Source organism: Histoplasma capsulatum, assembly GCF_000150115.1.
Source record: "Histoplasma capsulatum G186AR genomic scaffold supercont2.1, whole genome shotgun sequence".
NCBI lineage: Eukaryota > Fungi > Ascomycota > Eurotiomycetes > Onygenales > Ajellomycetaceae > Histoplasma > Histoplasma capsulatum.
In genome coordinates, this window is record NW_025544801.1 from 1,147,427 (window position 1) to 1,167,738 (window position 20,312).

Sequence of the window (20,312 nt, forward strand, 5' to 3'; positions counted from 1 at the left end):
TCATTTTGCTTGCATTCCAAATTTCCCATGGCCTTCGCTTTTTCAAAACAGCAATAGAATAGGAAACAAAAAAAAAAAAAAAAAAAAAAAAAAAAAAAAAAAGAGAAAGGGTGCAGGTGCTGAATAACGCCACGAACAATGCCAAAGGAAGATATGTGTATGGGGTTTGCCTCTTGTGTTGTTGAGTTAAGTACCTCGTTTTTTTTTTCTTTCTTATTCTTTTTTTTTCTTTTTTCATTTTTCTTTCCTATCCTATCTTCGCATAAGGAAGGATACAGTCTCGCCAAATGCCATGGGAGCCAGAAAGGCAGGAAGAGAGAAGGTAAAGGGAAAGGCAACAAGGTGAAAGAGAACCTGTCAATTAAAAATACAACCTTGTCTTGGGGGAAACCCTTGTCCCTTTCAAGCGTGCATTACATTGGTAGTTCGCAACTACTGGTGGTGGTGGTGGTGGTGCGGTGCGTGCGGGGCCAAAGATTGGATGGCCAACCCCCCCTCGGAAAATAGAACGCATAAACATTCGCTTGGGGCCCAGCACTACCGTAATGACACCCCAGACCTCTTCGTAAACATCCGTGCCGCGATATTCATCGACATCAACTCCTGGAAAAGAAGCTTGGCGGCGTAAGGAATGTGGACCTGCGAGATCTTGTTCTTGTTTTTGCAAGCCCGACATTCAAAGTCGCCCTTCTTTAGTTTCCTATTTTGATGCTCGGGTTAGTTTTTATACATTCGAGGGAGAAGCAGAAGCAGAAGCAGATATAAAGGAAAATATGAAATCAATTTTGTTTCAATGAAAAATGGAAACTTACGCAATGGGTGTCATCAGCCCACATATATCGCAGATGTGGACACGGAATGGATCAGATACGTCAAATAATCTTTCCTTGAGGAATGCACTTGCACCGTGAGCAATCATACAATCGCGTTCCATCTCTCCGAATCGAAGACCACCATCTCTCGCCCGACCTTCGACGGGCTGGCGTGTGAGAATCTGGGTTGGGCCACGTGCGCGTGCGTGGATCTTATCATCGACCATGTGTCGTAGACGTTGGTAGTAAGTTGGACCCAGGAAAACCTGGGCAACCAGCTTTCGACCTGTGTAGCCATTGTACATCACCTCGAAGCCGCGGGACTGATATCCGTGTTCACGGAGCAAGCTGGAGATGGAATCCACCGTCACGTCTGTAAACGGCGTCGCATCACCTTCAAACCCACGTAGTGAAGAAACTTTGCTGAGCTGGCACTCGATCAAATGAGCAATGGTCATTCGAGAAGGAATAGCGTGGGGATTGATAATCAGGTCCGGAACAATGCCCTCGCGGGTGAAGGGCATATCCTCCTGCCGATACGTAATGCCAATGGTACCTTTTTGGCCGTGCCGAGATGCGAATTTATCCCCGATTTGAGGAATCTTCGTCGTTCTCATCCGAACCTTGACGAATTTCAGATCATCGTTGCTCGTGGAGACCAAGACCTGGTCGACGATACCGCTCTCAGTACTCCGCAGAGGAGTAGAGACATCAATTTTGGTATGTTGCTTCGTCCGCTGACCTAGCTCTTCTGCCTCGGGTGCCAAGGGAGCTGTTTTCCCGATAATGATATCCTCACCCGACACACGAACACCGGGGGCAACAATACCGTCGTCATCAACCTTATCATAAGTTCCATGTTTCATGCGAAGGGTATCCGATCTCATGGGTTTCTCAAATCTTTCAACAACAGTCATGCCAACCATCTTCTCGGAGTCGGTGTACGTTCGGTAGAACAGACTCCGGAAAAGACCGCGATCGATACTGCTCTGGTTCATGATAACAGAGTCCTCCTGGTTGTATCCGGAATAGCAAGCAATCGCCACGATAGCATTTTGCCCAGCAGGAAGTTCACGGAATTTCAGGAACTCCATAGATCGTGTCGTAGCAAGTGGCTTTTGCGGATAGTACAAAATGTTTGCCATCGTTTCCATCCGTTGGTCGAAATTTGTAAGGAAGACACCCATGGCTTGCTTACCCATAGCAGATTGGTATGTATTACGAGGGGATTGGTTGTGGTCGGGGAACGGAATGATGCTAGCACAGATGCCTAGAATCATACTGGGGTGAATCTCACAGTGAGTCCAAGTATGTGTTTTTTGACTAAGGGTGGATCGGACACGTCGGTTAGGGTCGTTGTTATCTTCTTCAGGAAGACTAAAGCCTGCTTGTAATTGTTTCGACGTTTCAAGGTCCTCCGGTGTCATGACAATCATAATGGTTTCTTCCTCCTCTGCATCCACATACTCAACGACACCGGATTTAACAAGACCGTCCCAGCCAAAATACCGCTCTCTGCGCTCCTCAGGATCCAAGTCTGGTGGAAGCTCTTTGTCCGCTTCAAGTTTGTGGATGTGCTCTTTAGATAGTACCAGGGAGCCGCAATTTTCACTCTTCGGGTCATTCTCAACCACGAAAAGGGGGCGACAGACTCGTCCAGCATCGGTGAAGATCTTGAATTCCCGGTCTCGAATGTCTCGTACCAAACTGACTTCATGCGAAATCATGTTCCGTCGTCTCAACGATTGGACTGTACTTACAAGGTGAGAAGGGTCTCTATGGACTCCCACCCACACGCCGTTGACAAAAACCTTGGTAGCATTCGGCGACACTTGAGGCTCAAACTCCTCTAGGACTTCCATATTGCGTTGAATCATGAAATCAATAATCGGCTCGCTCGGTGTACCAACAGTGATGCAACACATCAGAGCCAAATTCTTAACAAGACCACAAGCTTGACCTTCCGGCGTTTCAGCTGGACAGACAAGACCCCAATGAGTGTTATGAAGTTGTCGAGGCTTAGCAATTTTGCCATCACGACCAATTGGCGTGTTGGTTCGGCGAAGATGTGAAAGTGTAGAGGCATATGTGTAACGATTAAGCACTTGCGAAACACCAGCCTTGGAGCTAGCCGCCTTTTTCTGCTCGCCCCAGTTACCTGTAGCAAGAGCATACTTAAGACCACCGGATAGGGTACTAGCCTTCACACCAATGTTCAGATATAATTGCCGATTAGTTTCCACGCATCTTTGGACGTATTTGTAAAGATCCTTCGTGACTCTCATGAACAGAATTCTGAAAAGGTTGGCGAGTAGTGGACCGGCCAAGTCAAGTCTCTTCTTTCCAAAATGATCACGATCATCGACATCTCGACGACCAAGAGCGCATTGAAGAAGTCTATGCACCATGTATCCCAAGAAAAATGCTTTCCGCGTCTCGCTACCTTCACTCTGTGAGATATGAGGAAGGAATTCCTTCTGGATAATATCCCTCGCGTATCTAACCCGCTTTTCGTGGTTCATGCTCGTAGGCGAAGAGCCTCGCTTACTTATGAAGTCAAGAGCTACTTCGCGATCCTGGATAACGAACCCTTCCTCGATACATGGCTTGAGCATTTCCAGCATTGGTGTATCGTTCCGGTCATAGCAAATATGATTGAGGATATCTTCGTCGGACACCACACCAAGCGCTCGGAACACAACAACGATCGGGATGTCGGTTTTGATGTAAGGGAGGGTAGATCGGATCGTTGGGCCAAACCCGCCCTTGGAGGTGTCACCCTTACCGAAAAGCTTTATTGACAGCTGAGACAATATCCTGGACCCTTTCTCAACAGCACTTCGGATTTCCGCGACGTACGGTGTTGGGCTTGGAGGAGCTTTCTTAAAAACTTGAACAATATTGCCTGCACTTCGCTCCTGCGCGATAAGAACCTTTTCACTGCCGTTTATAATGAAATATCCACCGGAATCGTAAGGACACTCGTTCCAGTTGTATAGCGATTGTTCATTTAAATCCTTGAGGATGCAGTATTTCGACTTCAACATGATCGGCATTCTCCCGATGAAAACATTCTCTTCTTCTGGCTCATCCTCGTTCAGAGCTTTCGGTTCCCAGTGCAAATATGTTCCTCTACTCCGTCTCTCCTCATCGTTATCCTCTTCGCCTTGCTCAGCATCATCGCGCTCGGCAATGAGACGCTCTCGTCCTTCCGTGACTCTCTTCGTAATCCCAAGGTAGAGGGGACTGGCATATGTGAGATTTCGAAGTCGCGCCTCCTGGGGCAACATAATGCTGGTCGCACCATCGCCCTCAGTCACAGACGGTCGCGCAAGCATGACAGTACCGAATTTTAACTCGTAGCGTCGCAAAACGACAGGATCTATCTCATCTTCAGCAGGAGCCAGTGTTTGATCAAGAGTTACCTGCCCCTGCTCCTCCACTAGCTCCTGCATGGTCGTCGAGATAAACTCATCAAAAGAATCAAGCTGCTGCGACACCAGACCTTTCGACTCGAAGAAGGATGAAATCACCGTCCAGCAGTCTTCTGAAGTAATCCCTTCATCTTGATCATAGTAGGCATCTTCTCCATATTCTTCCTCGTAATCCTCCATGCTGGACGAGATCTCGGGAGGGTGGTTGCTTGCGGAGAAGCGCAGGACGTGAGGAGTTGGAGTGGGTAGTCTGAAGCTCTCACTGGGCGGGAAAAGTTTTATTCCATCTGCTTGCAAATTGGATATCGCAGTAACAATTCCAGGGTAGTGGTTGACGCGGAACACTAGAGTATAGCTTAGCAAAGAGAATGAACAGAGACTGCGAACGGTGAAGTTGATAAAATTCACCAGCTCCCGACCGCGAACTTCAAGATCAGATCCACCACTTGCACTAACTGAATATATACTAGTGTATTTTATCTCCATTATATCACGTGATAATTTACTGATAACAAACAAATCAAAGGTGCGAAGCAGCATATCATATAGTTAACTAATATTACATTCATTAATAATCTATCTAGATATATATAAAATGTTGTCATAGGAATTGCAGCAATGTCCCAAGCATTTCCCTTGTGTCCAGTTCATCAGCCGATGTTTCGTCAAGGTCGTTTATTTGCTCTAAAATCAGAAGTTAGATATTGGTGTAACCGTTCGGGAGAATGGCGCTTTGTTTTACATACCCTGCAATGTGGCCTTGATAACGCCTAAATCCTCATCTTGCTCCAAGAGCAGAGATTTAATCTTTGCCTTCGCTCCGTCATCTTCTGCCACCAGCCATGTTAATATGACATCAATGTTCTACTTTGCGTTAGCAAAACCTCTGAGCAAGGGGCTTGAGAGTAGCGTTTGCGTACCTGCAAGCAGAAGAGCCCAGCATCCAGGCGTCGAGAGAGAAATTCACTCGCCATGAGCTCTTGCTCATCCGAGCTCATAGGTTTCCGTTCTTGATCAATTACTTGATCAACTGCTGAAACTTTCGACGCATATTCCCGTCGCAGTTTAATCAGCTTCTTGATCTTCTCATAGTCTTTCTCCATGAATTTTGCAAGCGTCCGTATCCGACTAGAAGAGTCCCCAGGAAGTAGTCGTAGAAGCGAAGAAAATATTCCCAACAGGTGCTCTATTGATCGGTGATCTTGCTGAATAGGCATTAGCTTTATTAGTTTCGAAAGGAAAATTCCATAAATCGGATGCATACCTTTTTCATGAACATCCCAAATATAGTGCTTAGCACAGCAGCATTCACAAGCCTTTCACAAACAGGGGCTCCACCTTTCCCGCAAACGGCATGATTAAGAACTCGCAACGCCCTTGACTTGCTCATTTTGCCTTCCCTTAACATAATCTGCGCTAGCTCCACACCTTCCGCATCTATAAACTTTGATTTCCCCTCATCTTCATCCACCAAACACGTAAGGCAATTAAAAAGATTCTCAACATATTCTTCCTCGTCGGAGTCCTTTTCAGGGTCCACCTTTCGGTATACACTCAGCAACTGCAACAAGACATCTACCATATCTTTTTCTATGAGGCGTTGCCGGTTTTCGGCGGATGATTGAACCAAGATTGCTAGAATCTCGGCCGCGAACTGCTTATTCTGGGTCACTGGTTTTTCCTTCTTCTGGATTCGATTTTTCAGCCAGGCTATCATGTCGGTATCTTGTCCGATTTTCTCGGCAATGGGCAATTGGGATGCGAGGTTCTCAAGAACGCCTGTGGGACAAGGGTTAACTTTTGGAAGAGCTCTTGTTTTAGGGTTGTTAAAAACCTACTCATGACATGATAAACTCCGGCTCTGTCCGCATCGTTGTCCTCATCAAGTCGCGCAAGATTTTGACTCAGGAGGGCAATAACATCCCCGTCCACCTTAAAATAGATATATATTTATTAGTAAACAGCGGCATATGCGAAATCGTCAATTGTGCCTTACCATAGCAGTGACCAAAAAATCCCACTCTTCCTGCTCAGCTTCAACGTCTTCATCAGTCAATTCCCCAAGAATCTCGATCGCGTCAATAGCTATATCCGTATTTTCGTGCGACAATAATGAAACCAGAGAACCAACGCAACCCAAACTTGCAAATTCTTCATAAAGATCTGGGTGCTCCGACAGGATCGAAAGTGATTTGATATCTGCATCGAGGTCTGCTTCGGACGCCATAAATCTAGCCGATGTTTCATTAGCATATTGGCCTGCAACGTGACGGAATGGAAGCGGCATACGAAGTACACCTACTTTTGGGGTTCATTCTCAAACTTAGCGCGAAGTTCTGCATTCTTAGATATCCTCTTCTCAAAGTTAACTGCCAATCGTCGTAACCAAGCGGAGTCGATTTTCTCCGGCTATAATTCAGGCCGGAGTGTGCATATTAGCTTGCTATCTCTGAGCGCATTCCAACAAGCAGCGACAAAAAGTCAGATTCTGTTATGCTCACCCCAGGATCTCCTTGGTCTAGTTTTTCAACGAAGTCCAATGCACCAGCCGTGTCCCGCGATATGCCACCACCGAAAAATCGCCCTTCCTCGTCATCCGGGATATCCTCGTCTGGGTTGAAGTCTGGTGGGAGTTCAGGACCAGCTTCATCTTGCTCGTCAAAATCGTCCTCCACGGCAGTCGCCCGATTACTGCTCACATCTCCGTTGGCATCCACTTTCGCGCTTTTATAAAGTGTGCCTGAGAAAAAAACATTTTCAATGGTTTGAAACTCAGCCCTATTCGACTGTTCATAAGATTGGGGCGAAAAGACGATTGAGGGGTACATACTGGCATCTCGTAACGGTTCAGATTTGCGTTTAGACGGCAATAATGGTTTCTATTCAATTTTTAGCAGACTGTTTTTGAGTTCTTCAAAGGAATCAAATACCTTGAATAGATCATCTATGTTGGCCATAGCAAATATTGAAGAGCTGGAGACAGCTGAAAAGCATGGAGATGAACTGAGGAGCCAAACTTCAAAGATGTATCACAATATGCGAGAGAAGTTAAGTCGCATGAAACAGCACTGGTAAGTAAAACGTCAACAAAATGCAGGGCATTGGCTGTGCATCTCCTATATTGTTTATCCTGCACCGAGCAAGTTGAAACTCTGTAGCTTTGAAACTACGTCACCCGACACACGCCACCCGTGCAGTTGCGGACAAGAGCTTTCAAAGATTTTTTCCGTTCCATCACCAACTACTTCCTCATGACTGGTTGCTCTCCACTATTTTACGATATTAACAACGCTCCCAACCAAAGAAATTTCCTCCTCCATCCCCATAATCGATACATCACACAACATGGCTCCCAAGCAACGCGTCGTCGTACAATCTGGCCCAGTGAAGAAGCGGCAGCCGGAATCAGGTCTTTCTCAAATCTACCATACCATCACATCTCCTGATAATGCATCCATTGTGAGAAGCGTGCTGGTATTCGGGGTAAGCTTTACTTCAGCGGGATAAGACGCAGAGCACCTTTGGACATTTCATGAAATTGAGCTTTGGCTAACAAATAAATCATCGCTTTAGGCCGCCGTCGCAATCTTGCATAGCAGTCTGAGTGAGCTGCTTATTCCTCAGTAAGTCTATCCGCGGGAATTTCGGGTCTCGGTGGTTGAATTCATGGTGCTGCTATTTTATACCTTTTCCCAATTCATGTTTGCATTGCATAGAGACAAAGGGGGACAAATGCTCGAACCATCGGTGAAGGGTCGAAATTTCTGAGAAAGCCAATATCGGCATCATATCCCTCTGCCGAAAAATGCGTCTTTTGCTATGTACGGTTCTTTCTAACATCTCCTCACTCCAGATTGTAATCGAACCACGTTTTCGCCCGCTTTCACAAACTCTCCCAAACCGTGCGAACAAATATGTCACCCGTCAACAGACCTTCTGCCCCATGACGAAACATTTGTAAATGCACGCGCATGGAAACCGACTGAGCGGTTGGCCATGGATGGATTTCCTGAAGAAAGCCACCTTTTCATTGTTGGATTGCATTGTACGATAAAATATATACGACCTATGTTGAGCGGCTGGATTTTCCCCTGAGACTTAGAATTCTCATCTTGTTTTTCTTTCCTACTATGCTATTACCCCTTTGAACAAAAAAATAATAATAATTACTGCTTGGGGGGCCATTGCATACTGCTCAGCCCCTGGTTCAGGAGCGCTACAGCGGTATGAGCGGCAAGAGGAAGACATCAACCTCGGATCCTGTATTGGCAAGAGAAGCGAAAACAGCTCGGCATATCTCCAGTGTAAATCCTTGACGCCAGGTTTTCAAAGTGAATTTTATGGCGCAGAATGGAGTATTTGTTTGATATCTATATACATTATACAACCGTGTTTTCACATTGTTACACCCACGAATATTCCAAATCCCTCATTCATATCTGCTTTCCGACTACGGAGTTCCATTTAACATGGCCGCAATAACCTGGCAGAACATAACAAGATTGATTCTGTTTCAATTGCAAAAGTTGGACCACGCCCGTCTACGACTTTCTCTTCACCTCAGCATCCCTCTCAATCCACTTCGCCGAGACATCCTTCCACATGCTATTCCACCTAGACAAAGCCGGGCGGCGCTCGATAATATCCCCCATTGCCCATGCTATTCTTGCCCGGTCAAGCGACTCGGAGACCTCGTCGTCAGGACAAATGATGTAAAATTCACCCTTGCCCATCTTGTCATACAAATACCCTGCAACCTGCTCGGGCAGCCATGCACCCTTTGGTCTTTTGGCATCGGGCTCCACACCGGTATTTCCGGTCATGGAAGTGTATGTCCAGCCAGGAACCAGGAGGTGTGTAGAGACATTCTTGTTCGGGAGAAGATCGTGACTGAGATGCTCTGCAAGGGATTTCACGGCGGACTTACTAGCGTTGTATGCTGGATTTTTGCCCGGCGGGTTTGTAATACCTTGCTTTGAGCCAGTGATGATGATGGCTCGCGGCTCGTCGGCTGAGGCAGTAACTACCGGGATGAATACAGAGAGCCCGTTCACGACGCCCATGATGTTGGTTGAAAATGTCTAGGGTATGTGTATGCACATGTATATCGAATTAACAGAAGGGCCTCCACAATGGAACCCGCTAATATAGAAAGCTACTGAGGAAGGATATGAAAACAGACCTTCTGGAAATATTCCGGATCTCCCCACGGCATCTCAGGGGATCTCGGCTTAAAGCTTGCGCCCGCATTGAGCATCAACAAATCCACCCCGTTAGGAAACGTCTCCCCGACTTTCCGAGACAGGTACTCCCAGGAAGCCAGGTCACCGACGTCCATGACATGCGTGAGTGTCTTGGCTGTGGGGGTGTCACCCAGGATCGTATGGGCATAGGCTAAGTTTTCGGCGTGGATATCTACTAGAATGAGGTTCATGTCATGCGAGCGGCAGAGCTGGGCTACAGCGAATCCTATCCCGCTGCCCCCGCCTGTAATCAGAGCGGTTGCATATGGACGGAAGACTGCAGTCATGCTTGTGGGATGAGATGACAGAAAAGCTGTCGAAGAGAGTAAATGTAAATGACCTGGTTTTATTTACGGGTGAGCATACGGAGGACTGTAGAAGAGATGAGAGAAATGGCTTTCTGTCTCCCAAATCGGATGATGTCATTCTTGAGTAGTAGTTAAGCCAATGCTTCGATACTAACCAACTATTCCAACGGCATATCAAAAATGTGACTTCATTCCGCGATGTTAGAAATAACTATACGTGTCCAATGCTAATACAAGAGAATACTTTTATCACTAATAACTTCTAACTCTTTCCTAAGGGGAAAAAGGACTAAAATCAAAATCAAAATCAATCTCCAGTCTGTTTAATGTATGTACATGTACATACAATAACTTGAACCCATACGACTCACTCTATTTACATTTAGTTACCAGGAATCCTCTACTCATGCTGCCCCCCACCACACTAAATCCAATGACGGTTACGCTATAATGGCTCGAATTTCTTGCGAATGGAACAGCAGAGTTTCAGTTGTCACTCCTGAGGTATGTAAGTTGTTGGAAGGCTGGCTGACAATGGCAACCAACCATCATCACATTGATTCTATGAGTAATTAATATCGTACACAGTCCATCTATTGATACAAGAACTACCTTCTAAATGGCTCAAAAACCCGAAACTCCCATGTATAAATCCAAACTCCCGTGCCTGTTGCAACCAAATCCCGAGCATCCGATATATTTGGTATTATTATACACATTGCGATATTCGGCCTCGTCAGAGTAGGAGCCGAACTGAACAAGCCCGGGCAATCCTGTTCAGATATGTTCATTACTTGCCCGCATACAAATCCTGGTGTACCGATGTTGCACCGCCGTTTAGACCGGTTCGTAAAGCTGAGTTAAAGAATTATTCCTCTCGATGCAAGCGCACCGTTCTCCGGACGTTTGACATGACGAGAAAACTTAACAGTCACTCGAAGAGAGTACATATCAATTGACACAAGTTCCACATCCACCAGATCACCTATTTGCATGGGTGAAGCTGTCTTGCTATGGGTGACTACACACTGTAGATCGAATGGTTGTAGTCTACCGTAGTATTCGTCCCAATCAGCACCAAATTCGTACGGCGTATCAAAGTTCTCGCCCTGGATGATACACTGAAAAGTCTGCGGTAGCTTTGCCGCCTTGAAATAAAACGACCGGAAAAGAGCCTGGCAGATCCAGAAGTCACGGGAACGGTTTTGTGCTTGAGTCTTTAGACAATTCTGCCAATCAGAGCGAGCTATATATTGATCAATATCTGCTTTTTTGAACGGGAGGCTTTCAATGGGAATTTCAGGCATGGAGACTGATGATGGTTCATTTGCCTGCTGGCGAAGAATTGCTTCTATTTGCCAATGGGCAATGAGATCGGTATATCGTCTGAGTGGGCTTGTGCACCTCACGTATTGATCAACCCCAAGTGACACATGAGGTGTTGGAGTCGACGACGAAAAGGATCTTGGAAGCCCGAGATGGAACGAGTTGGATATTTCTGCTGATGTGCTATCCCTCACGAACGGCGAGTATTCTGGGTGATACCACGTACCAGCAAAAACTACTGGGACTTGCCGGTCCTTTAGCCATTGGCCAGCAACCTCGCCAGCCAGTACCATGACGTGGTTGACAAGATCCTCCTTTGTTGATTCCATCATCTCAAATGGGTCAGTTACTATATTGTTGAAGTGAACCGCTGGATCTCCAGTATAATGATATGCAATGGTTCTATCGACAGAATGCATTGAATTTCGTTCCCTTCCGCCATATATTCTTGGTTGGGACTTTCGGCGGGATAGAAATTCTAGAGCACCTTTATCCACTCGTTTCTCACGGCGAGCTGCCATTAGTTTTTCTAATGTATAGAAAGTTGATTTGTGCTCGTCACGGATATCATTTTGAGCTTCTTCGGGATGTTGCTCATGCAATCTGCCGTCGAAGGATATAGTCAGGGAAGGGGCTTCCTCTCTATTAATACCAAAAAGTTTTCGGACTTTATTTGGCGTGACGTATATTATATTCTTGACATATCCGTTAGTTATGTTGGTTTCAAGTATATCCCCCAGCATGTTAATCTTCGCACTGAAAGTTAAAGCTGGGCGGCCAGGAGCCAAACTAAAATATTTGTGGACGAGAGCTGGAGGTAGCATGGAATAGACTCGTTCGGGGGAGTAAAACGATCTCTTGAATTCGGCGGCTCTTTTAGCAATTATATGATCGGGAGGGACAAACGCAGACGGGTTGGCAACATGAACATGAACCCAGTACGTATCATCAGAACCGGGAATAGGCTCGACGGAAAACCCATCATCGATTTCTGCCGCGTGAACATCATCGACACAGAAGACAGGAAGATCACCCCAGTCCTTCCTTAGAGCCTTCATCGTATCTGAAAGGTTGTCTGGTCCAAGATTTTCGCAGAATTTGTTGGATTCCTCCTCTATCATGTCTGCAGTTCGGGAAATTCCATGGCCAGGAAGTGCCAGTTGTTCGTAAAGGACGTGGAGATTTTCCCACGGAGTAAGGACACCAATTTCTTGCAAAAACAAATACCCTGTGGGCGGCGTCAAACGCAAGTCGTTGTAGAGGCCGATGGCGCGAAGGATAGTAGAACCCGATGTGCTCAAAGTCCCAGCCGTCATGAGACAGGGAGGAAGCATCCACATGCGAAAGTAATCAAGAATAATTTTGTCCGTTTCAGAAAATGTTTCGATTTCATCTTTGGAATAAGAACTTCCGTTTTCGTCAACAGAAGCTAACTTTTTTTTCGCACTTGGCCCTACTGAGAAAACCATTGTTGGCGATCTAGACTGCCGGCTTTTGTGAATGATTCGTCGGGCCTTCAGGATAAACATCTCTATCGGATGTTTACCATTGTCAAGTATGGTTTCCCCTAAGGAGAGCTTCTTCATCCGATTCTGGTATTCTCGAGTCCAGCGAATGACTGTGGCGACCTTCTTGGCTTCATCTTTCGGCCGAATGGTATATGATTCAGTGAATGGACCAATCTTATTGGGAGTGATGAAAAATGATAGGCGACCTATTGCTCTTTGAACAGCCCATCTCTGTGGGATTGCCAATTGGGAAGGATCAAGTCCAAGAGCCTTTTCTGCAATTTCGTCTAGGGTCATTATGGGAATACGCTCATCAGCAACAAGTTTATTGTACAAGTCGTTCAAAGCGATTGCATGAGTGCGATGGAATTCTTCTGCTTCAGCACTGAAGCCCATCATTAACTCAATGAGGTGAGCACCGATAGGGCGTGGAACACCGCCCTCTTCTCCTAACTGGGACAGAGCGGCCTTTTCGACTCTTCGTGATGGAAAGTAGGGCAAAAGCAGTTTCAACATATCTAGTGTCGCCACCTTGCTAGCGATAAATTCCGTTTTGGTGAGGCTTGTAGAGCGCCATTTCCCTCTCATTGTATAAAACTGATGCTGCATTTCCAATGACCGTACGTATATTGCCAGCTGACCATCTGAAAAACTTGATTCCCTAGTTTGTGTGAGCTATTGAACAATCTTTTAGATAACACGGCAGAGACTCACGATTTGAGTATAACCAAGTCTCCAGGTTGGAGAAAGCGCGAGCCCGCATCCTCATCGAGAGAGTGGCGGTATTCATCCATGTCAAATAAATCAATATTGTCCGCCTGGCTCCCCACTCCGTCTTTCAACATATCACCTTTAAGGGCTGTTCTGTTGTTTCCATCGCCAGGTACCTGGATCGGATCCATTTCATTGATCAAGTGCTGGTTCCTTTGCTGCCATTTGCGAAGGTAGTCGTATATATCACCATCTCCTTGTAATTCGGCTTGCGATATCTCGGTTTTGAGCAACGATTCCCGGAGGGCGTTCGAAGAGTAGGAAGAAACCTTACATAGAAATTAGCAGCCTTGCTCTTACTAGATGAGCGCAACACTACATACATATTCAGAGTGGTGGAAACCTCGACGGTACGACCGGGGAGTATATCGTAGATTATATGGTTTCTGAGCACTGGCATTTGAAAACGAGGTTATTTGTAGCGCACTTGACCGTAGCGCTGGCTTGTGCAATGCCCAGAGGCAGACATGAGTCTGCAATTTTTGTCCATTTCTAGAGGCAGATAGAGAACTTCTCAGCCGTGCTGGAGAAGATAGCATCATCAAGAAGACACCGAGGAGAGAGCGGTGCTGGACAACAGACTGGCAACCTCTTGGTGCAGCGCTGCGTTCGCTTTCTCGAAGATCGAGATCGAGCGTTTTTTATTGGGTCGGATTAACTTTATTTCCCGCGGCAACGCTAGCCGGAAATGCTGGTGACTAGCTTGGCGTCTGTGGATGGTGAACAACCTAAGCGACATCGAGCAAGTCCAGCGTTTCCACGAGTGACCCCGGACTTTTGCCACAACTCTCAAACTGGTAAGATGGAAAGGAAGCAGTTCCATCCAGCTGAGCGATGCTTGAAACATCTTCCATATCGGGAACATGGAATCATGTACTGTCGACCTGGGGATCATTGATATATTGATGGTTGGATATGGTGTTCATCCTAGGGATCTTTGAAACTGAAGCTAATCATCCTCATTGCTTTCAATCAAATAGAACACTGGTGATCAACAAAATATACAAAACTCTTTATTTTGATGGAAAAGGATATTTTCATCCACCTCTATGCGTGGAAAAGCCGCATACCCATGAAACCTGTTATATGATGCTCTATCAAGGGTCCCGCGAAATAAGAACCCCAATTCCATGAGTTATATATACTCTTCGGACATTTCTCTTAAGAGCTCTGATAAACTGCAGATTGTTCACCATATTCTGATGGAACATGTGCCAGAGTGGACCATACAACAAGTCAATTCAGAAGGTTTTTCTCACAACTCGTGGCTCACACCAAGAGATCGTGGAATGAATGATCGTCTTTGAAAGCCACATGTATAAAAAAAGATATTTTGCTGCTAGATTTATATTCTAGAAATATCATCATGACGAAGCAGCCAGATTTTTTCAAACCAAAATCCTCTGTTCATTGACTTTAATGGTTCTCTTCTTAGCTACAGATGAGATCGTAGGGTTTGATTGACAAAGAGGTAAGAAGAGCTGCCCGCGGGCAAGAAGTTTTATCCATAAATGAAATATAACAGTTATCAGGTGAGTTGGGTCATTGTAATTGTGTTTGACAAAGTATCATTCCACTCTTCTCCAAATGCTCGATAAGGGGGTTGATTTGATACACTCGACCTGGCTCTGTTTTACCACAGCCCACGAATCTACTTCTGTCGTGGCATTCTCTCACTTCATTGCGATAAAATCGCTGCATCAAAGTTGTTTTTGCTCTAGATGCAAATATATTATTCGGCAATACACCTTCACATAAATTCTACCAGATAACTACAACAGATTCCACCGCCCCAAAAATGGAGCGAATGCATATGGGATGGATACTAATTGCGCACAACGCTTGACCAGCAAGCTCCACGGGTGGCCTTATAGTTAATCAAGATTTATCTACTTTGTTCTCATCGTTTCTGGTAAGTACAATTTCCACGAAAAGACCTGTTGAGGAGTGTAATTGCAATCTGCGAACTTTGATTCTGAGCATGAAATTATCAAATTTTGTTCGAGGTGCAACACCACTCTTTGTTGGTGAGTCCACATCATATCGCTCCAAGCTTCAACTAACTGAGAGCTTCTCCGAGGCTAGACCGTTTCGAAAATCCAAACAAACAACTAATATGAAAGAAAAACTGAAACCTGAGGACCCAGCAAAGAAATGCTGGGGGGGGATCATTCTTGAGGAGGCAGTTTCAGCTAAATTCCAAACTCGGCCCACTTTTTCAAAGATCTCTGACTCAGTTCTATTTCATTTTTTTGTCGGTCAACAATAAGGACAGTAGGGCGTATTGAATGCCCTCGGATAAAAATATCTCACCTCTAAACGAAGAGAGAGAGTGTGTATTGGAAACGTCGAAGAATATATCATGATGATAGTTTCGGTGCTTCAGAACCCCCTAGTTGAATGTGGTTGTTTGGCTTTTGATTTGTGGTCGGTACAAGGATTCCACTGCTAAGAGTGTCACTACGCGCTGTGGTGGGGTTCATAGGACCGAGCTATGGCAATGATCAGGATGTCCTCAGCAGGCGGCGCCTCGCCGGGACTTTGGTTACTGCCTCTGACTCCAAACTTCGGGTTTGCGTTCGGGCGCTTCAAGCCGTACTTTTACTATTTTTAAGAGCTCCTCCCGTCCCCAACCACAACATAGGGACCGGGGCTTGGTGCCTGGGCCCTGGTACCAAACCCTTCAGGCATCTGATTGGCTATGGCGGCGCATCTTCAGACCTCAAACGAGTTGCAGTACCCTGGTGATGGATCAAAAGCTCTGTAGCTCCTCGATACCGTGATTCTAGATGACTGTCGATTATGGGACAGATCTCCAAGGAAAGTCAAAAGGAACTGTCTAGACGATATGATCGACCTCACGTCGTTCGACAAGGCAATCAATCAACCGGATCTTTGGATATAAAAGAGGCATGGAAACCACGCTCCATCTCGTTTTCTATCGTTCACAGCGGTCAATCAACAAACTGAAAAAGTTTTCTCTTTTCCTCCTTTCTCTCTCTTTCACGAGTTTCCTATTCTGTTGCCTTTCAAGTTTCATTTCAAACTTCTTTTGTCTCCCTCCTCTAATTTTTTGAACCAGCCTTAATAATTTTTCTATTTCATTCCGATCCTACCCTCGCTTGTCAAAATTCCATATCTATAGGCTCTGGAAAGCCATAGTCCTACCATCCATTGCTACTCATTGATATTTTTTATCATTCGTCTGGCATCATCTCTCCATACAAAAAAAAAAGAACTTGTGCCTATCTCCGAATACTTGCATCTATCACATTGGTTTCAAGACGAATAGCTTTGATAGCTCTCGCGATCCTTATTTTTCCTGACATTTCCCTTGCCATATTCTGTTTACATACCGGCACTCCTGAGCATACACAAGATGGGTTCATCTCACGATGGCGCCCTTGGAATCACGTTCAAGGTTGTCCGCGTCCTTCAAGCGGTCTGCTTGATCTCGATCATCGGCATGACAGCCAACTTCATTTCGGACATGGTCAAGTCCAGCATTACTCCACCCCAAGTGCTCGTCGGCACACTAAGCGTGGTAGGTTCTCGAAAATTCGCAAGATCCCGTTGGGGGAATGTTCACGTTCATGGCGGCTAATGACATACATGTAAAATTCTAGACATGCATTGCTACTCTGTACTGTGCAGTTACCTTCATCCTCTATCTGGACGGGATCCTCCCTCTCATTGCCTCTGCAGGGATGGACGCCCTTCACTTGATTGCGGTAATCGTGATCGCGGTTGTTGTTGGGAAGCCACTCTCCTATCTCAACTGCGAATTGATTGGCAAAGTTACTGAATCCTCCGGTTTTGCCTTCACCACGGCCTTGCTGAAAAATCTTGACAAGGACGGTGGTAAACTGGGTTACAGCCACTGGGTCGGAGCTTCCAAGGGATATTGCCTTGAGATGAAATCTATTTGGGGCCTTAGCATAGCTCTTTGGTGAGTTTGCAGTTCCCCTCTCTGTGTGCAGTGGAGGTGGCAGTCACGCATTGAAACTGTTTTACATGTGCCAGCTTCAACTAACTCCACTCGACAGCATATTGTTTGCATTGTCAGCGACATGCATGATCTTCCTGTGGCGCCAGTCGCAGGAGAGGGACCCAAAAGATATCGAGAAATGAAGTCTAGGAGGGTGTGTAGCTGTTGCATTAGACAATCGGGACTGACAGAACCGGGCAAGTTACAAGGTGGCTTTCGAAAACAGGAGTTGGCTTGATCAATTTGTTGCGGAGGAACAATTAATATTTCGTTCTTTCTTGTAATGGCGATTATTTCTCAAGCACTGTTTCTTCTCTTCGGGTTTCTTTTCTTGGTAGGTGGAAATTTGCTTTTCTGATTGCCTGCTGTTCTGTTCGGTTTGTCCAGGAAAAGAAGCTGTAGAAGTACAGCACCCACGGATGACAAAAGCAAGTCGGGATAACTAAAGATTCTTGAAGTTATGTCTGTTTATGTGTTTTTCTTGTAGTTAGCAGTTGTAGTTATGCAAACTAATGATTTCCAAGGCCGTTTTTGCTTGGCAAAGAGCTGACACGAGTAGTTTACCTGAGATTTCTTCGCTCTCCTTGACCACAGCTAGTTATGATATCACCGTGAGTAGTTTCATCACGCAAATATCAGATCCTGGGGCAACTGATATCGTCAATCAACTTGGCTAAGTCGCATACCAGGCTAATTCTTTCAACCACCACCAATATTCTAGTAAAGAAACCTCCCTGTTCTCAGTGATAGTTTACTTCAAACCACAGATATGGCTCCTCCTTTTCAACCTAAAGTGGCGCGGTTTTTGGTTGGCGCCAACTGCTATGGCAGAGGATTTTATGGTCAGGTAACTACGTCCTTCTCCTTGACTGCTTGATAATTCCCTCATGGTGCTATATACCACGCAAACTGAACTTTCGCCGATTTCAAGTTCTTTTACAACTCCTGGGTGGAAACATACGACCACCTTTGCGATAGTTACCGAAAGCAGATGGTGGTGGACGACAAGGTCGCTCTCGTGGAAATGCTGGAATTCAAATACGACGATGCGAGAGTGTATCTCGCGTTGTTGGACCAAATTTTCCAAGACAGCGACGCCATCATCTTAGCGTTCGATGTCACCGCGCGGGAGGAGCTTGATTTGATCATGCAAAATTATGCAATATTCCTTGAATTTATGCGTCGTGAATCTACTCCACGGACCTGTTCGATCCCTGTAGGACTGATCGATAAGGACGCATCGGAAGAAATTTGCCAAAAGACGAGTTTGCAGACACCACTAACATTTACCTGCTTCCCAAAACTGCCGCCGGAATTGCAACTCGCCATCCTTCGCGCAGCCCTGAGATGCCCTGATCCTGTCCCGCTCAACGTGGCCCATATCCGGGGGATAAACTTGAACATTTTGAAAGTGTGTAAATTCTTCCACGAAGAAGGGTCTAAAATCTTCTGGAAGGAAAATACGTTCATGCCACTCAAGCCAATGACTGTGGTCGCTGATTTGGCACGGGTAACCATAACCCAGCCACGGGCCGTCACCACAGCCGAGGGTCATGAGTTGGCGCGAAGACTTGGGTGCAAATATACTGAGTTGTCGTCTAAGGACCACGAGCCCGTTATGGAAGTGGTTAAAGACCTTATTCGTGAACACAGAGCTTGGACCGAGGTGCCATCAGTCGAATCTGATTGTCCGTTTCCAGCGGAGAATACCAATCCAATTCCAATCGCCCAGCCAAATGAAAAGGAATCCCATCGCAGGAATCTGAAAAGGGGGTTTTATTTGTTGGTGAAATCTTTTAAAGAGCGGGCGTCACGCAATTTTAATTGACGTATCCAAACACGATATTACCAAGCTCCAGGTCTGAAGACTGAGGTGGGTGAATTGTAAGACAAAAAGACCCATATTTATTTATTTCCCAGAACAAAAATTAACCATTATTTCTAAAATAGACTCGTCCTAATATATATACAGCCGTACGAATAAGAAAAAGTTTAGCACCAACGAGAATCACTGCCGTGATGGAAGGATTGAAGGAACACCTCACTCCACTATCGCCAATGCTCTCCCAGCCTTGACCAGGCCATATAGTGGCAACCCGATGCTCCATGCCCACACTCCGGTTCGCAGATAGCTGAGACCTTCCGACTTGACACCCATATACAGCACAGTGTATAACATCCGGGCACCAATATATTCAGCAGCAATCGTGTTCAGATCGCCAGCAGGGAGCTTCGCAACATTTCCTGCGATCTACAGTATTTTCGAAATGCAAAGTCATGTCAGCCTTTATCCCCTCTTCAAGTAGTTTTATGTCGAATGGCCTGGAACCCCGGGGGTTCAACGCTTCATTGAAAGGTGCACATACCATTGCCGCGGCAAACAAAGGAAGTGACTCTAAAGCATTTAGATGCGCACTGCGCGCGCGAGAGAGTTTATTCCACGTATCTGCGGGTAGGCGAGCCTTGAGTGAGGTGAAGTGGTCTCGAGGCCTGTGGCGGAGAAACAAACCCACTTTGTTAGCGATTCATTTCGCGGTATATATGTAAGGATGATAGAATGATCCTTGATATTTCCCTCAGGGATTACTTACGAGACGTTGGATATCTGTCTCATTGAAGCCAGTTTAAGGACGTAGTATCCGTGAGGGACTAGGCCGAGCATATAAGCTCCGGCGATTGAGTGGAGGGACCAGTTGTTTGGAGATTGCATCTTTTTTTAATGTAGTTGTGAATAATTTTGGGGGGTTAGGGTGTTTCCCGCTTTACAGAGAAGGAGCAATTGAAATCTTTGAAAGAATGAAGCGTGGTGACGATTGTAGCTGAATATCGAAATCAGGACCTCAGCTCACAACTCAAGGCACGCATTATATAGCCGTCGCATGATGTTATGGATATATTCATCTTGGCGGTGGTATCCAATGC

At 45.8% G+C, this 20,312-nt stretch overlaps 8 protein-coding genes across 8 annotated transcripts; 3 read left to right on the forward strand and 5 right to left on the reverse strand.

Moving 5' to 3' along the window:
- Positions 1–808: 808 nt before the first annotated feature.
- HCBG_00357 (DNA-dependent RNA polymerase II RPB140) lies at positions 809–4,732 on the reverse strand (the record flags this gene model as incomplete). Its single annotated transcript, XM_045427407.1, has 1 exon — positions 809–4,732. The coding sequence occupies one exon, from the start codon at positions 4,730–4,732 to the stop codon at positions 809–811; it is 3,924 nt and encodes a 1,307-aa protein (XP_045291382.1).
- A 59-nt stretch (positions 4,733–4,791) lies between these two features.
- On the reverse strand, positions 4,792–7,331 carry HCBG_00358 (DUF1716 domain-containing protein; the record flags this gene model as incomplete). The annotated part of the gene is made up of 10 exons (XM_045427408.1): positions 4,792–4,930; positions 4,993–5,110; positions 5,167–5,451; positions 5,511–6,025; positions 6,085–6,178; positions 6,243–6,477; positions 6,549–6,655; positions 6,748–6,986; positions 7,077–7,125; positions 7,177–7,331. The coding sequence occupies 10 exons, from the start codon at positions 7,201–7,203 to the stop codon at positions 4,848–4,850; spliced, it is 1,752 nt and encodes a 583-aa protein (XP_045291383.1).
- Positions 7,332–7,591: 260 nt separating this feature from the next.
- HCBG_00359 (uncharacterized protein) lies at positions 7,592–8,543 on the forward strand (the record flags this gene model as incomplete). Its single annotated transcript, XM_045427409.1, has 3 exons — positions 7,592–7,729; positions 7,820–7,869; positions 8,100–8,543. The coding sequence occupies 3 exons, from the start codon at positions 7,592–7,594 to the stop codon at positions 8,104–8,106; spliced, it is 195 nt and encodes a 64-aa protein (XP_045291384.1).
- A 244-nt stretch (positions 8,544–8,787) lies between these two features.
- HCBG_00360 (short-chain dehydrogenase/reductase) lies at positions 8,788–9,776 on the reverse strand (the record flags this gene model as incomplete). Its single annotated transcript, XM_045427410.1, has 2 exons — positions 8,788–9,327; positions 9,429–9,776. 2 exons carry the CDS (start codon positions 9,774–9,776, stop codon positions 8,788–8,790), a joined length of 888 nt encoding a protein of 295 aa, XP_045291385.1.
- Positions 9,777–10,307: 531 nt separating this feature from the next.
- On the reverse strand, positions 10,308–13,941 carry HCBG_00361 (exoribonuclease II; the record flags this gene model as incomplete). Its single annotated transcript, XM_045427411.1, has 3 exons — positions 10,308–13,292; positions 13,346–13,671; positions 13,726–13,941. 3 exons carry the CDS (start codon positions 13,939–13,941, stop codon positions 10,658–10,660), a joined length of 3,177 nt encoding a protein of 1,058 aa, XP_045291386.1.
- Positions 13,942–16,781: 2,840 nt separating this feature from the next.
- Positions 16,782–17,533, forward strand: HCBG_00362 (uncharacterized protein; the record flags this gene model as incomplete). The annotated part of the gene is made up of 3 exons (XM_045427412.1): positions 16,782–16,946; positions 17,029–17,351; positions 17,449–17,533. The coding sequence occupies 3 exons, from the start codon at positions 16,782–16,784 to the stop codon at positions 17,531–17,533; spliced, it is 573 nt and encodes a 190-aa protein (XP_045291387.1).
- A 626-nt stretch (positions 17,534–18,159) lies between these two features.
- Positions 18,160–19,156, forward strand: HCBG_00363 (uncharacterized protein; the record flags this gene model as incomplete). The annotated part of the gene is made up of 4 exons (XM_045427413.1): positions 18,160–18,237; positions 18,322–18,801; positions 18,916–19,056; positions 19,091–19,156. The coding sequence occupies 4 exons, from the start codon at positions 18,160–18,162 to the stop codon at positions 19,154–19,156; spliced, it is 765 nt and encodes a 254-aa protein (XP_045291388.1).
- A 275-nt stretch (positions 19,157–19,431) lies between these two features.
- On the reverse strand, positions 19,432–20,100 carry HCBG_00364 (uncharacterized protein; the record flags this gene model as incomplete). The annotated part of the gene is made up of 3 exons (XM_045427414.1): positions 19,432–19,641; positions 19,757–19,880; positions 19,982–20,100. The coding sequence occupies 3 exons, from the start codon at positions 20,098–20,100 to the stop codon at positions 19,432–19,434; spliced, it is 453 nt and encodes a 150-aa protein (XP_045291389.1).
- Positions 20,101–20,312: the final 212 nt, after the last annotated feature.